Source organism: Urocampus carinirostris, chromosome 19 (genome assembly GCF_059441175.1).
Source record: "Urocampus carinirostris isolate Australia breed hairy pipefish chromosome 19, RoL_Ucar_1.0, whole genome shotgun sequence".
Lineage (NCBI taxonomy): Eukaryota > Metazoa > Chordata > Actinopteri > Syngnathiformes > Syngnathidae > Urocampus > Urocampus carinirostris.
Genome location: NC_142367.1, coordinates 3,446,929 through 3,463,611, shown reverse-complemented (window position 1 = coordinate 3,463,611; position 16,683 = coordinate 3,446,929). Strand labels below are relative to the sequence as shown.

The 16,683-nt window shown below is 36.6% G+C and overlaps 1 protein-coding gene across 2 annotated transcripts in view; it reads right to left on the bottom strand.

Annotated features, from left to right (window-relative positions):
- Nucleotides 1–16,683, bottom strand: part of vti1a (vesicle transport through interaction with t-SNAREs 1A) — a 276,275-nt gene that overhangs the window by 220,673 nt on the left and 38,919 nt on the right. For both annotated transcript variants that reach the window (XM_088323629.1, XM_088323628.1), the window contains exon 4: nucleotides 1,585–1,662. In XM_088323629.1, coding sequence (XP_088179755.1) covers nucleotides 1,585–1,662 — 78 coding nt within the window. The remainder of the gene's footprint in view (nucleotides 1–1,584; nucleotides 1,663–16,683) is intronic.

The following is a 16,683-nucleotide window of genomic DNA, read 5'->3' as shown; positions in this document are numbered from 1 at the left end:
TAAATTGTTGAAAACTATAAATGTCTTGGGAAGAAAGCTGCAAAATAATATTAATAAAAACTCCCATATATATATATATATATATATTATATATATATATATATATATATATATATATATAAAACTGCTTTGTATCACCAATTAACTGTGATGATTAAAAGTGCATGAATATATAGACTAATATTTCAGCAATATTATTTGGTATAATGTACAATATTTTTGTGAACTGAAAAATCTAAAGATATAACTGCTTTGTATCACCAATTAACGGTGATGATTAAAACTGAATGAAAATATAGATTAATATAATTATTTCAGCAATATTATTTTGTATAAGGTAATATATTGTTGTGAACTGAAAAATCTTGAAGTGATAACTGATGTGTTCCCAATAGTTGTGATGATTAAAACTGAATTAATATTTAGATTTGTATTATATATTTGTCACCGATTTACAATTTCAACCTCGATAACACTACATTTTGGGGACCCATAGATTTTTGAGCATGCGAGTCCCCGGGACCCATCTCTTTTCAGAGGTAAAATGAACACTGTATATATATATATATATATATATATATATATATATATATACATACATATATACAGTATATATACCATATATATATATATACACCATATATATATATATATATATATATATATATATATCATATGTATATTCATGCACACAATTATATAAAATAGGATGTCCCCCAAAATGAATACGACACTTTGACTTTAAATACCCAATAGACTTTTTTTTTGTTTAAGATGTGATTTGAAAATGGCGCGTATTATGCTAACATTCGTACAAGAAGAATGTGCAAAGAGATACACACACAGATGCCCCAACACGTATATGTAGTTCAGCTTTATTTGCACATTTCCCAAATATTTTCAAAAGACCTTTTTTGCACAAGCCTAAGCACATTATCTACATTAACTACATAATACTATTAGACCATCCCCTAATCTAAAACCGACGTTTTGGCAAGGAAAATTCAAATACTTTAGCATGAGAATACTGAACCAGCAGTACACATACATCATTAACATGAAATATAGATAATAGCAGAATGTCGGGTTGAGTCAAAGTGTGTATACATTTGTTGGGACATCCTGTGTGTATCTATTATAACTTGAATCCTATGAAGTGTTCAACTTGCATTTTTGTTATTATTATTTTTAACAGATGTGCAGGTGAAGTAGATTTGGGCATTTTATCCTCGGGGGCGATTATGGGGCGACTCCCAGCTGCTTTGCGACTGTGGTCAGGTATTGAAATGCTGCTCTGCATTGTGCATTTGTGTTTGCACGGCTTTGTGCATGCATGTTTGTGTGGGTGCCGACAATCTGGCCGGTCCCATGCCCCGCATCGGCCCAGCTTTGCATTAAACAGTGTTGCTTCCGCATGACTTGGTGACAATACGCCAACGTCGCCGTCAGATCTGGAGAGGATGAGGGCGGCCCACCCCGAAAGCCAGACCCAAACCCCCTTCGGCCCCACCTAACCACCACCGGGACCCGAAAAGTCGGCCTCCCACGCAGGTCGGTGGCCATTCAGGCTTATTAGCGCCTCACCTGGCTCTCAGAGGAGCTTGCGTCGTCCCCCAGGAGCTCGTTGCGCACTTCGTCACTGTAGGCAATACGTGACCTTTTCTGCAAGGAGAAAGCAAAAAAGGGAAAAAGGGGGAGTAGGGTGGAGAGGAGGAAGCAAACAGAGAAATGTGGCTTAGTGCTGATTTGAGTATTGAGAAGAAAAAAGAGCAACAGCACAGGCATTCCTTAAACGAGAGGGCCCCCTAATGGAAAAGCTCCACAAACGGGAGGCACAACAAACAACTCCAACACTGACGAAATGCAAAAATCTCCGATAGGGCAGCAGAGACATTTTGTGGTTTGAAGCCGATTATCTAACCAAAACAGCAGCACCTGCAGAAGCATGGAGGGGCTTGTTTAGTTGTGATTATTATTACTTACCATTCATTCTTATTCTAACTGCTTTTATTTCCTTGCTTGATATTTAATGTGTACATTTTAAACATCAAAATGAGTCACAATGTTCACAAAAAGCTGGAAAAAATCATTTTTTATTGTCAATGACATACCATATTTTCGGACTCTGATTGTGAGGTGCACCCTCAAAATACCCCTTATGAGATTTTGTTTCATACAGAAGGCGCACCGGATTATAAAGTGCATGAAATAAAACTGCAGTAAGGACAATGTTTGCGTTAAAAAAAAATCTCAAAATTGATAATAAACCTTATGTCAAAGAAAATAACATATTGGATCAAATAAGTGCCGTTGATCCTAAACTATAAGTCAGTTTTTTTCGTATTTTCATATTATACTCCAGTGAGATTTATCTTAAATCAGTGAGTTTTAATTTTGTATTACTGGTACTGTATATCACTCCTTATGTTGTGAAATGAAATGATCTGCATTTATATAGAGCTTTTCAAGTCAATTAAGACTTCCCAAACCGCTTTACAATGTGCTTCACATTTTACCCATTCACACACACTCACACACCAACAGCGGCCGTGCAGCCATGCAAGTCGCCAACCTGCTTATTGGGGTTCAGTGTCTTGCCCAAGTTCCAACTTCGACATGTAACACGGAGGAGCCGGGATTCGAACCTGCGAGCGCTCTACCTCCTAAGCTACTAAACCGTAAGAGGGTGCTCTAGCACCGTGTTGATAATCTTAACCTGACCATGATGTTAAAGCAAAAGAAAAAAACAGCTTTTGGTCTACCTCCCGAGTAGGGGGAGTTGTTTACTGGTAAAAGTGACACCCAGGTTGAATATTTCAGTGGATTTACTGATTTGGAGTGAAGATGATAGTTTGGTAAGCATGTTCTTTATCTAATTAATATGTTACGTCATTACTAAGGTAGGGTATTTTAGTGTGTTTTTTAACCATTGTGCCGCTTTGTACTGTTGTAATTATTGTTGTGCTGTGCCATGGGAAATTATCCAATTTGTGTGCCTGTGCAGTCTAGGAAAAGCTATCGTTCATTGGGATTTACTTTTACCAGGGATGCAACTACACCCAATGGTGGTGTCCCGCAGGATTTCTTTTAATGAAAGAAATGTGGCTTGGCTCATAAAAGGTTGAAAAACACTGGTCTAAAATAAACATGATGTATGTGCAACGTTAGTATGCCATGTTTTCTATTTTATGTTTGTTAAGTTGCCTTTTAAGATGACATGTATCTGTTTGGTGTTGCATTTTTTCATATAAAATTACCCCAAAAATGCGACTTACACTCCAAGTGTGACTTATACACTTTTTTTTCCCTCCTTAATAGTGCCTTTTTTTTGACTTGTCCGACTTATATACTCTAACAAGACTTGTAGTTTGGAAAATGCAGTACGCATCTTTGTGTGGAAATGGTTCTCGTGGAAGTGAGAGGACACAGGATGAAATGTGGGAGGTAGTGTACTGCTTAAACTTGTGCCACAGGGGTGGTGAATAAATAAAATAAAATCTTGTGTGCAAAAAGAGTCAGTGGGACAGAGGGTGTACGGGAAGTGTGTGTGTGTGGGGGGGGTGGGGGTGGGGGTGTCGCTGTATTATGAGGAAGTAGCACTTGTCAGCACTAAATCTTTCCTTGGGAGGGGGGCACAGTAGGATTGGGGTCGGAGGCTGTCACTGCTGTCATCCCTATGAACTGGAAGCCTCTATGATAACACCAATGCTGAGACTTAGACAGGGAATAATTTATCAGCCGGTGGTGTGGGGTTGACTGTAAGCATGCATGCACACACACACTCAAGATATCGACAATAACGTTAAAAATCGTGTCCAAAATGTGTGTGTGTTTATTTGTGTTCGTGTAATAGACACCCACTTCACAAGCGACTGCAAGAGTGGGCTGCCCAAGTGGCGCTTGTTTACAGACGCCCGGCCCCGTGAAAAACAACGTGTCGGCGTGCCCTCTTAAACTGAGCGTGCAGCGACAGCGCACACGGTAAAGTGTTTACCGAGCGGGATTCGCACCAACAAACAAACATGCACTTGCTCAACCCCACCCTCATGCACCCAACTATGCCTCACTGCTGTTTTGGAAGGTGGGATGAAAATCAAAGACAACAGCATGACAGACTTGTTTTATACAATGCAATTTGCTTGGACTTTGGTAGATGAATGCAAAAATTGAGCTGATGTTTATTTTTCCACAAGGACAAATTGTTTTATTGTCCTTTTTCACATTGAGGCCATGGGTGACATATTCTTAAGTCAGATCTTTATAAAACAAGTTGTAATTTTTGAAGAGAAACATTTTAGAAATAGTTCTACATGCTAGTTATAATAGTAAAATAAGAAAAATAGGTAAAATTAGGAAAAAATGAACAATAAGGAACAATAAGAATGGTATTGACTTTAAGTATTGTTAATTGATGCAGCTATTTTTATCATGTTCTTTTCTAGTAAAATGAAAAAAATAATACATTAATTTAAATTTAAATGAAAATGGTCTGCATCTATATAGCGCTTTTCAAGTCAATGAGGACCTCGAGCACACACATATATATATATATATATATATATATATATATATATGTGTGTCATGAGTGATAATTTTTCTCACCTTTCTATTTTTTTCATTGCATGATTATTATAACTTAGGCCTGTTTTCCTAAGCACAACTTTGTAATTTTTTTGTCCTTTTTTTCTCTTCAAAGTGTTTATTACAGGTGAACAATGTTGATATCAATGACAATAAAGTAAGTTCTAATTCTATTTCTAATATATGTATCAATGGTCAAATATCTTACAATTTTTATTGTTTTGAAGATAAATGTTTTTCATTTTTAAAATACAGATATTTTATAGGAAAATCAATACAGAACAAAAAAAAACTCTTTCCACCAAAATGTTACAAATTTTTCTTTTGATGCTTCTCAATTTGAAATCACTGATGACTAGAAAAAAATTATTGTTCCACTGTCATTGTCATTTTCTTATTTACCTATAAAAGTGTAATACAAATGTAAAAGAGACCCACAAATAAAACTAAAAAATAATTAATACCCAGAACAAATAAAACTACAAGAACAATTTAGGAATACGGTAAAATGGGAAAAATATGTGAAGTTAGGTATAGTATCTGCCAGTGGCATTATATTTTTCATAGGCAAAAAAATAACCAAATAAATAAATAAATGTTTTGTTTATGTTACGTTTGATTTGTCTTATCTTACTAAAAACCGTTTAGAATGGCTTACTGGTTTTTAACATTTTAATATAAAAATAATCAAATTTTAAGAAGTTATCTGGGAAAAATCTTGTTTCACTAACAAATGTTAACAAAGAATTTTTAAGTATTGTATACAGATGTAACTATTTTTATCTTGTATTTTTTTAACCAAAATGACACTAACAATACACTAATTTGAGCAAAAAATATATATTTTCCCACAAAAAACATGACATTTAATTACGCAAATTTACTAGCCAGGACTTTTGCACCACCGTTTTGAATCATACAACCCAAAATATTATATTTGAACAGGGTGTGTGGACCTTTTATAATGTCGATGAAAGGCTCGTGAGGTGGTCACTGCGGCCAATTTCTCACAATAGAATTAGAATTGTCTTTATTGTCATTGATATTAGTGTTTTGAAACATTCTAGGCAACAAGATTAGACATGTAATAAAGACTTTGAGAGGAATAAAAGGCAAAAAAATTACAACATAATGCTTAGAAAAACTGGCCTAATGTACAATAATAATAATAATAATAATAATGCAAGGAAGAATAGTGTGTTGCAACAATACTGCAATGACAACAAGTGCAATAAAATAGAGCAGCGACAATTTTAAAAAACGCAATATAATTCACAAGATATTTTTGTCACAGTTTTAAGAAAGATTATAAATGTTTTCAGTTTCATTTGGCAAGACCAAAAAGAGAAACAATCCCAAAATTGTTGCAAGATATATGTCTCAGTGGTCTGCATTTGCAGGTCAACAATAGGAGGCGTGAATTTGCAAAAGCGCTTTAAAATTAAAAAAAAAAAAAAACCCTGTGAAAAAACGGCACCCACGTATTCCATTTAAGTGGCGCTTCATCATAAAGCGCCTGTGTGCAACTTAGGCGGAGCGCCGACTTGCAGCCGTAATTGAGACGAGGAATGCGTCGCGAGCGCCATTGATTCCAATGTCTTCAAAAACAACAAACGGCGACGGGAGGTGTTTCCAAATCGCTGTTCGCGTGTGAAGCACTTCCGCAATGTGACGGGTAACAAATGTATGAAAGGGCTCGAAAATGTCAGTGCCATGAAAGCGTCGCCTGGCGTTTCCCACCCCTGCACCTACGACAGGTTTTTTTCTGATTCCCCCTCTGGAAAACAACACATCCCCAAATGATTAGCACCAAACAACGACACATTTGCTCTTTAAGATGCTGACACTTTTGATGATGTGCAGAAAAATATGTATTTCAGACAGGTTAGGAAATCCAAGAATTTTTCATGAACAGATCACAGAAAAAGACTTTAAGGCGAGCCATACAACGCCCTTAAAATAATTAAGATTATCAATAAAATGTAAAATATGGCGGCATTACACTCGCTCATAAAAAGAGTTTTATATTCAGGCCAAGAGAAAGACTTTAAAAACACAAATATTGTGGCTGAAAACACCATTAAAAAAAATGATTGAGAAACAGATAAAAACGAAAATCAGTCCAATGGGTAAGTAAATACAAATCAACCTAAACTGCAAAATAACTAAATAGATGAAAAAAAGTCCAACAGGCAGATATTTTTGTTCAATTTCTCGATTTTTTTTCTTGCTTAAATACATGATAATTTTTTCTAGCAAAATAATAAGAAAAAAAATTCCTAGCCTTTTTCAGGTTTTTGGGTACCCATAGCAGTAAGATGGCGGATATTTATATCAGCTTCCTGTAGGTAAGTCACATGTTATGTAAAAATAAATGCTACTTCCTCAACCTATGAGTATTTTTTAAAAATCCATGTTTATACTTCATGTATTGGTTGATCAGGATTAAGGGGAAGGCATTTTTTTCTGAAAATTATGGACTATGATGCAAGCAGCAATTCTTTAAGGCCTACGGCATTTGAAAACATTTTTAGACAAAAAAAAAAATATAGGCAATCATGCTATGAGGGAAGTGAATATCGTACTTGCTGATGCCAGAGCTGGCTAAAATGATAATTGCAGCTCCTTTGGTTCCTTTGGTGTGCTCGAATAAACACTTCTTTTTCCACCTTTTTGGAGGGTTTGAGTTGGCATTTGGACTGTATTTGAAACATTCATTTTCTTACTTTCACCATTTTCCTCCTGGCGTAAAAGATAACCCCCAGAATTCGCGCAATATCACTCCCTCACACCCAACCCCTGGCCTCCTACCCTTCAGCGTGATGCGCTTTGTGGCCAGCCACCAAGATAGAAGTGAGATACAGTAAAGAGGATATGTTGGGCATTGTGAAAACCTTCATAAAATTGAGTGGATATTTAATTTTAAACTTTTTAAGGACACCTCAAACGACGCACCCCACCTTTAATGGTGGAAATAATTTTCAAAAAGACTGGGCAAAGGTGCATGGACAGACAGACGCACGCACGCACATGTGAACGTACACGCGCGCGCGCACGCGCACACGCACGCACACACACACACACACACACACACACACACACACACACACACACAGCATTTTCAAAAGAAAAACTTGTTAAAAAATTGGTAAATTATTGCGATAATATGAGAAGAGTTTTTTTCGTAACCCTTTTCAAAGATCTATCTTTTGTTATTTTTCTAATCTTGGGTGAGAAGTTTTGCATCGTATTCCCAGAAGCGCACACACAGAAACAGTACAAAGCTACATCTTAACGTGATGCAAACGCCGTCCAAACAGCCCTGCCGTGCAGCTGTTGTTGTCCTGTCAAAAGAAAGAAGGGATGACACGAATAGCTCAGTTTTAAAAAGGAAATTTAAAAAAAAAACATTATTCGTCACCCATCACAACATAATTACATATTCATATCAGATATGCTAATCAGTTTCACATAATCCTCTGTACATTATTTCATTATTGTAACCCTTAGTATGGTGTTTCTGCAATGGAAATTGGAGAAGACAAGCAATGATTTGCCAATTAAGTCCTAAGTCTTTTGATGGAGAAACCCTTTTTTAGCCTAAAGAATGGATTTTATGTGAAGCAGTAATTTATTAATTAATCTATTTTGTTTTACTACAAGCGGTATGGTTTGGCGTTGCCAGGCATTCTACTTGGGGAGGTTGTTTGGGCTGTGGTTTGTTGAAAAGGCACCAGGGCACCACGAGGGAGTGCCAAAGTGCCGCTTGTAAAAGAAAGCACATGTTTATCAATTTTGTTGGTATTTATTGAGGGTGCCTTGATGCCAAACCTAGCTAAAAACACTCCCAGAGAACTAAAGTACTACTGAGTAAATTTTCAAGAAAATCAGTTTAGCCATTCAGAGTCTATGAGCCACATACGAACACACACACACATGCATGCAAATAAGGATTTATAAATATGTTCACGTTTTTTTAACTGAATAGTCCCACAACTTCAGAAAAAATACACCGAATTTTCAAGGCTGAGTAAAATACCTTTTATAATGTCGAATGTTGGGTCGGAAAGCATATTCATTTTGAAAAAAAAAGCGTGAGGAAAAAGTATATCTAATCAAGGAAAAATTGTAGAAATGAGTTTAAGGATTAAAAAAATATATATAATAATAATAATAATAATAATAATTTCCTTGTATTGTAATTCTGTGTAACAATGTACACAGAACGAAATGTCGATTGCACCTGACCCGTTGTAGCGAGCCGATGCAGCCGCAGCCAACAGAGGGCGCCGCCGACCACTTTTTAAGTCTTAGGAATGACTCGGCCGGGGCGCGAACCACCGACCTCCCAGTCTCAAAGCGGGCGCCTTACCATCTAGGCTACTGAGCTGGTATCCAGTGAATGCATATATTTCTGAATCCAAACAAATCATATAGTTGATGGGGAAAAAAGAAAGACGCACTATTTTATATAGTAGCAATGTATACACATTAATGACCGCTGAAAAGTTACAAATTGGTATTGGTATGAAAAAAGTGAAATCGAACATCCGTCAGAATTCATTGACATGGGTTACTTTCAACTATTCGTTCAGGTTATGGGTTTGAAAATGGTATAAAATGTAACTTTTGTACACTAGTGTTTATTGGTTTCTGCTGACAGTATTATGACTACTAATAATTATTCGGTTTTTAATATCGATCTCTGGCAAATGAAATTGCATAGGACGACAGTTTGTTGTTTTGACTATAATACATCACTGCTGTTAATTGTTTTAATTAATATGCACAATTTACATCATTGTCACAATTGGCCAATCATTTGGCTAGTCTTTGATTTCCACACCCTTTAGGGGTTTTGTAACCGAGATTTCGTGAAAAAAAAAATAGCTTAGGGGAGGGCTTTAACATATTTGGAATTTGGCATTGTTAGGGTTTCTTGTCCAGTCCTCCTCTGTTCTACTTGCAAGTTAAAACCTATTGTTGCCTACTCTCCTTATTTTGGGTGTCTACTAAACTACAAACGTAAACTAGAAACAAATCAACTACCTAAGCGAGAGGGAATGGATTATGGTGTCAGTCTGAAAAAGTCGTATCGAACATATCTCCATAATGTATTTGCATATCTACAAATGTGTTTGCCGTAATGGGCATTTACGCTATCGGCTCAGAAAGTTAAAGGGATACCGTGTTTTATTCAGCATCTCCTAGTAGTAGAAAAACCTTCAATCATATTGATTTAAGTAATAAACAAACATACATGAACTCTCAAATAAAATAGCATTTTTTATACCCATTGGTTGAGATAATCACATTTATTTTAGAGGGTACTGACCTAATAGTCGGCCATCTTGCTGTTATGGGTAACGAAAAACACCAAAATATCCGGGCAAACAAATGCGAAAAAAAACGGTGCAGTTTCGTCACTTTGAGTCTCTGTGATTTGTATTCTACCTTGTGCTTTTTTGGTTGCACCACACAATACAGTTTCATCTGATGGTCAAATAATATACATTGTCCCTTTAAGAAAAGGTAAAATTTGAATGTAGTTGTGGAATTTGTATTTGGTGTTGGTATTGAAGATTACTCCTAAATTGACAATCGGTAGTGGTAGAGATGTGAAAAAAAGTGATGGAGTAGTTCACAGTTTACGGATCCCTTAGCCACCTGGGTCATAGGGGCACCACTTCCTGTGGTGTGTCTTCGACAAGAACAACCTGGCAGCGCCCATACCTCATCAGGCCGTTTTTGGGGTAAGAGTTTGCTTCTCCACATGAAACAGTTTTTACCGGTTTCCACTGTTACCAGTAGGAGGAGGAGCCTACTGATCTGACTTGGATCGAGTAGTAGTATAGTTCATTTGCATATTTACAAAGGTGTTTTGGCTATTAGCATTAAAATTATTGAAAAAGGAAGTAACTCGTTGTTTTGGTATATTAAAAAATGTGGGACTGAAGATTTATATTTAATTATTTTGTATATATTTGAAAAACTATCAAAATCAAGTGGATCGGACTCCAGCACTATCATGACCCTTTGTGAGGACAAGCAATCATAAAATGAAATAATTAATTAATCTTCTTTTTCCTTGCCTTATCTCCGATTAACCAGGTTCCTATACACACACATGTGACCGTGAACAGTAAATGATGCGACAATAGTTCTACCCAAGCGACGTGTCGCAACAGCCATTGTTGGAAGTCACTGGGTGACCAAAACCCTCAAATACCAACCCCTAATGCCGAGTGCCAAGCAGCGAGGAAACGGATACCAGTGTTACAAGTGTTGGGTATGACTCGGCCGACGTGCGAACTAGCGACCACCCAGGCCCCGGGCGGGCGCCATACCCCAAGGCCACATATAAACACACACAGAAGCAAGCAGATCAGGATTTATAAATAAGTTTCGATTTTTTTAACTAATTAGTCCCAGAACTTTGGGAAAAAAAATTGGGGGTAAAGTCATGACAATTAATTAAAAAAAAAAAAAGAACTTCACATAAAAAAAATAATTGAATGTTAGGTTGGAGAGCATATTCATTTCTGGAAAAAAAAAATATATATATATATTTATATAGAGTATATGGAGTATATAGGGGGCAGAGTATAAACTACAATAGTTTAGGTGTACACCAACAGACCCTGTTTTGGCCTTCAGTCGCAAAAGAATCCTTAATATTACGGCTGCAACTAATGATTGTTTAAATAATCACTTAATCCAACGATTAATTTTTCGATTAAACAATGAATCGAGTAAAAAAAAACTAATTTCCTCTTGTTTATTCAAACATTGAAATTTTGTGGTCAAATAAGAATATAGTGCACAAAACAGATTATTCTACAATATTAAACTAAAAAAAAACAGTTTTTTTTCAAATAACAAAATAAATACATACAAATGTTTGCTACACCTGCAAATGCATTTTTTTTAAAGTGTGAAAAAACATTTTTATTGTTTATTAAAACAAGAAATAAATGCAATTATGAAAACATTTTTACAAAATAACTCGCACTTTGTTTTGAAACCATTATTTAGGAAAAATAATGAGCCTTAACACTCATTAGTAACTGTGGGAGGGAGACAAAACTTAAGGAGTATATTTATATTGATATGGGGCACAGGCTCTGGCAGTACTTCATGGATATTATCAAATCATCAAATGTCACACAGTAAAATAAAATGGTCTTAAGAATAAGTTTTTTTTTTAAGAGTGGCTTTGGCGAGTTTGTTGAATTTTGTCTTGAAAAATATCTATGGCTCTCAGATAATATGTATACATTTTTGCTTTTATGGCTTTTTCTGTGAAGAGGTGCCTGACCCCTGGTGAAGTCATAAAAATGAATTATTGACGATCAACACGTCCATACATACATAAGTAACAATCCATATTTGCGAAACACTTTTGTATGTGATCATTTCCATTCCACACTATGCCTTTGTATAAAGACCACCATTAGGCTTTTGAACTATTATTATTTCTCATCTCGCTGCTTGACAACAACAAAAAGGCACACATTTGGATGTTTTAATGATTTCCAAAGTGTCATGTGTGCGAGCATTTGACGGCCCTCCAACTGTTCTTTGTGCCTTTTGCCCGCAGCCACGAGTGACACAAGGACAATTGAAAATAATGGTGTGCGCCTGCAGAGCTGGGAAGGAAAATGTAAACAGTTCATTAGATGGGGGAAATAAAAGGCGTGTATATACAAAATGAAAAAAAAAAATACCCAAGGGCAGAGTGTAATGAGGGGGCCAATGAAGTTTGGCGCTCTGTTTGGCCAGCCGCTCATGGCTGCTCGATAGCGTGAAGTGCAATTAAGCAGAGTCGCTGCAAGGTGGCATCTTCCCTTACTTCCCTGGCAGGAAATTGGGCCAAAGGCACCCAAAAAAAAAGCATCCGAAAAACTGCATGTGCTCATCTTAATCCAGTGTTATGATTTTATATTGAGTTTGGAGGGGAGAGCAATATGAAAAATAAAAATGACTTTTTCATGTTGTTAAAGTTGAAGTCCGTAAATTCAAAATATTGTACGCCATCTTCTGGCTAAAATCATCTTTGCAACCTCTTTTGTTGCGCGTGCAAGAATCCAAAATTCTTTGATGCGCTGGAATAAACTCTTCTTTTTTCATCTTTTTGGGGGTTTGGTTCGGCATATAGACTATTTGAAACAATCCTTTTCTAACTTTCATCATCTCCATCCTGGGATAAAATAAAACCAGGACCACGTACAATATAACACTCCCCCACCCCTATCCTTTAATGGACAAATTTTATATTGGGATTTGAAGGTATTTATTTAAAATACAGTAGTTTGGTGAACTGTAGTGGCCATTGCCGAAAGTGAGTTAAAAATTGGTACTAGGATCTATGAAAAACAAAGTGGTAAAAAAAACCAAAACACTTTTAATCTTTATTTTGAAAAGAGTATATTTCATTCGTGTTTTTCTGTCTTTTTTTCCCTTTCTGCAGTTTCCTCCCTATCCATAGAGAAAAACAAGCAGTACAGTATTGTAAAGGATGCACTATTTTTTTATTGTTGTTCCCAGACGCAAGCAAAGCACAGGAGGGTGTCGTTTGTTTTATTTCCATCTCTGCCGGTTTCCTTTGCCTCGGTGTGTCACGCAATCGCTCGCACGAGGGCTACTGTACACGAAAAATACAATATAAAAAAGCAAAAAAAAAAAAAACACAGGAGCAGAAGAAGAGAGCCTCCTTCGGAGAGAAAGGCGACAACAGCAAAGAAGAGAGACGCAGAGCGACTCAGATAACAGCATGGGGGCCTCTCTCATTATCTCACAGGTTGGCGCTTTTGGTGGCGTTCCACTCGATGCGTTCATTGTGTTCTCATTCCATGAAAACCAAAAGTGTGTCAAACCCACAAAAATCTTAATGAATAACCGATAATAAAATAACATGCGAAGTAGGGCTGCAAATAATTTAAAAAATAGATGAACAGTCGATTATTCTTTCGATTAATCGTTTAATAATACTTTTAAAGACACATTGTTAAACTACTCCTAGATTTAAATATTGACGTTTTGAATAAATAGAAAATAGTGCCCAAAACAACAGAATATTCTATATTATAAAATGATAAAAAGGGTTTGTCAAATTACTATATAAAAATGACATACAAATGTATGCTATACACATGCAAATATATAAAATACTCTTCTCTTACCACTTTATCCAAAGATAATATTACACTTAAGATTTATCATACAGGACAAATCAGAGTAATAAATTCTATTCTATATGAAGGAAAACTTTTATCCCAGGTTTTGTAATCATTCATGGCCAAATTAAGGCACTTTTCAAGATCTTTCAGAACCAATTCTCCAACTTTTCCAGTACGGTTAAAAAAGTAAAGTCAAGTCATTTTTATTTGTATAGCCCTTAATCACAAAGAGTTTCAAAGGGCTGCACAGGTTATTGCACAGACTATTGTTACACCGTCCCCTGATCTGAAACCAACATGAGGGCAAGGAAAAACTCAAAATCCTCAACATGAGGAAAATGAAGAAACCTTGAGAAGGGATTGCACATGTGGTAATCCCCCTTACAGGATGACCAGGCTGCAATGGATGTTACAATAACAAATAATACACAGATATTGGATATAATATCTTTGTATTATTTGTTAAATGAAAAAATCCAGCGCCGATTAATAGAACGAGAGTCTAAACATAAGTTTCAAACCCCAACCTTATTTTGTTTCAAAACCATAACTTTTGCCGACTTTACCCAGAGTTGTCAATCTCAATCAATTAGCGCAACAGTCAATATTAACTAAATTGGCATTGACATATACAAAGGAGTACGACAAAAATCATTATACATAACTGCTTGGAATCTTTCTAACAAGTAGTGTAGGCTGACTGATTATTTTGCATGTGACTAACTATCGGCTACATTTTTCCTAATATGACGTCACGGTTTTTAGCCCTGTCGGAAAATGACACCTAATAATTAGGTACCTACCGCCACACTAAAATATTCAATCGATAGGCACTACTACTAAGAAAGATTACAAGCATTTATGTATAATGATTTTTGTCACACTCGTATCTATATGCTACGTGAAATTGATTTATCAACTGCTGTGAACAGAGTCTGCAAAGTAGAGATTTTTTATCTTAAACGAGAAGTGCATTTACTGTGCTTGTTTTATTTTTGTGAGTACTTGACCCTTGGATGCATGACCTGCATACACGCTTCCATGAGTCGGGTCAAAATTTGTGTGTGTGTGTGTGTTGGGTGGGGGGTGTCGGGTGGTGATTAAATATTAATGGCATTCTGTAATGAACATGTTTACAGTGGAACCTCGGTTTTCGAACGCCTCTCAGTTCGGACAAATCGGTGTTCGACCAAATATTTCGAGAAATTCTTGCTTTGCTGTTCGGTCAAAAAATCGGAGCTCGAACGCCGGTACGCTAGGGTGCGATGCTGAGCGGCGTACGGGTGTTTTAGCCCCTAATTAAGAAGGCCGGTGCAAGCAGCAAAGTTGCTACAGGTGAAAAAAAAACAAGTTGTTCGTCCAACTATTGCCTTTAAGAAAGACATAATAGCTAAATATGAAAGAGGTGTACGAATTTCCGATCTTGCTAGTGAATACAGCATGGCTAAATCTACTATCAGTACGACAGTAAAAAATAAGGAGGCTGTGAAATCGAGTGATGCAGCTAAGGAAGTTAGCGCTATAATCAAGCAACTGCCGCAAGTTTTGGAAGAGGTTGAAAAACCTTTGACGACTTTTTTCTCCCCACCGTCCACCACAAAGGTAAGAAATCCTATTTATAATCCAGTTTTGTTTTTTTACACGTTCATGTTAGCGTAATCTTTCGTACGGAAGATTACGCTAACGCGAACGTATGAGTAGCGTGGGTTACCTTCATGTTTACGTTCATTGTAAACATCCAGGGTGTTGGAACGGATTAAAACGATTTTACATTACTTTTAATGGGAAAAATGATTTTCGGTGATCGACCAAATTGGTTTTCGAACAGGGTTCTGGAACGGATTATGGTCGAGAACCGAGGTTCCACTGTGCAAGGAATACCTAAAATATGACAATATTACAACTCGTTTTATTTTCAAAGATTTTGAAGAATAACAAACCATAGGGTAATTTTGATCCCACTTTTGCTTCCATGGGTTAATACTAGTGACTGGGCCGTCAGACTGTTAGTAAACAAAGACATCTGTATGACGTTACCATGACTGGTCCTTATGGAGTCTCTCAATAGCCACTTTTGGAAAGATCTAGACATACCCTTAAAAAATGTTTGGTTTTAAGATTGTAATCATGTTGACCAGGGACCAGTTAAACCTTCATGCTGTTGTCCCAGCTGTTTTAAAGCCAAGATGACCATAATACACTCGCCTGCACGCATGTGATTGCAAACACACAAAAAAATCAGGCGAGAATAAAAACCTGTGAGTTACAACTTAGTTTACTCGATGTTAGTACTACTTGCAGTGATTTTTTCAGTTGGGGAAAATACGTCATAGTGTTACCTTTCAAAAGAGACCAAAATCGTCCAGATTTTCCAAATGGTTCAACCACAGCATTCAATTTACTTTGGGTATATCTTGGATTGGGATTTTAGGTGAATTTTACTCGATTGTTAATTGGGTTAAACTTAGATAAACAGTGCCCTCTCCTAAAGAGCTTTGTTAGGGTTGATGTCTTGCGATTACATGACCGCACTAAGCCTCATCAGAATACTGATTATGAGATTTACAAAGAACAGTTGTGTGTGTTCAACCATATTTTACGTAGAACAAGAAAGAGGTATTTTTTAGAAATGATTGCAAAGTGCAGTCACAACTCCCGTGTCCTCTTTGCGACAGTTAACAGGTTAACAAACCCTCTTGTTCCATTACCATCAGAACTAGTTTCCACATCTAAGTGCAATGAGTTTGCAATATTCTTTAATGACAAGATTCAGGGCATTAAACATTCAATAAACCCCACAACGCAGTTACCACTGCAGCCTTCCACACACCCAGAGCTGACACATTTCACACCTGTCACTGAAAAAACAGTCCAAAAGACTGTCTACAGTCTGAGTTCAACCACATGTTGCCTCGATGAGTTG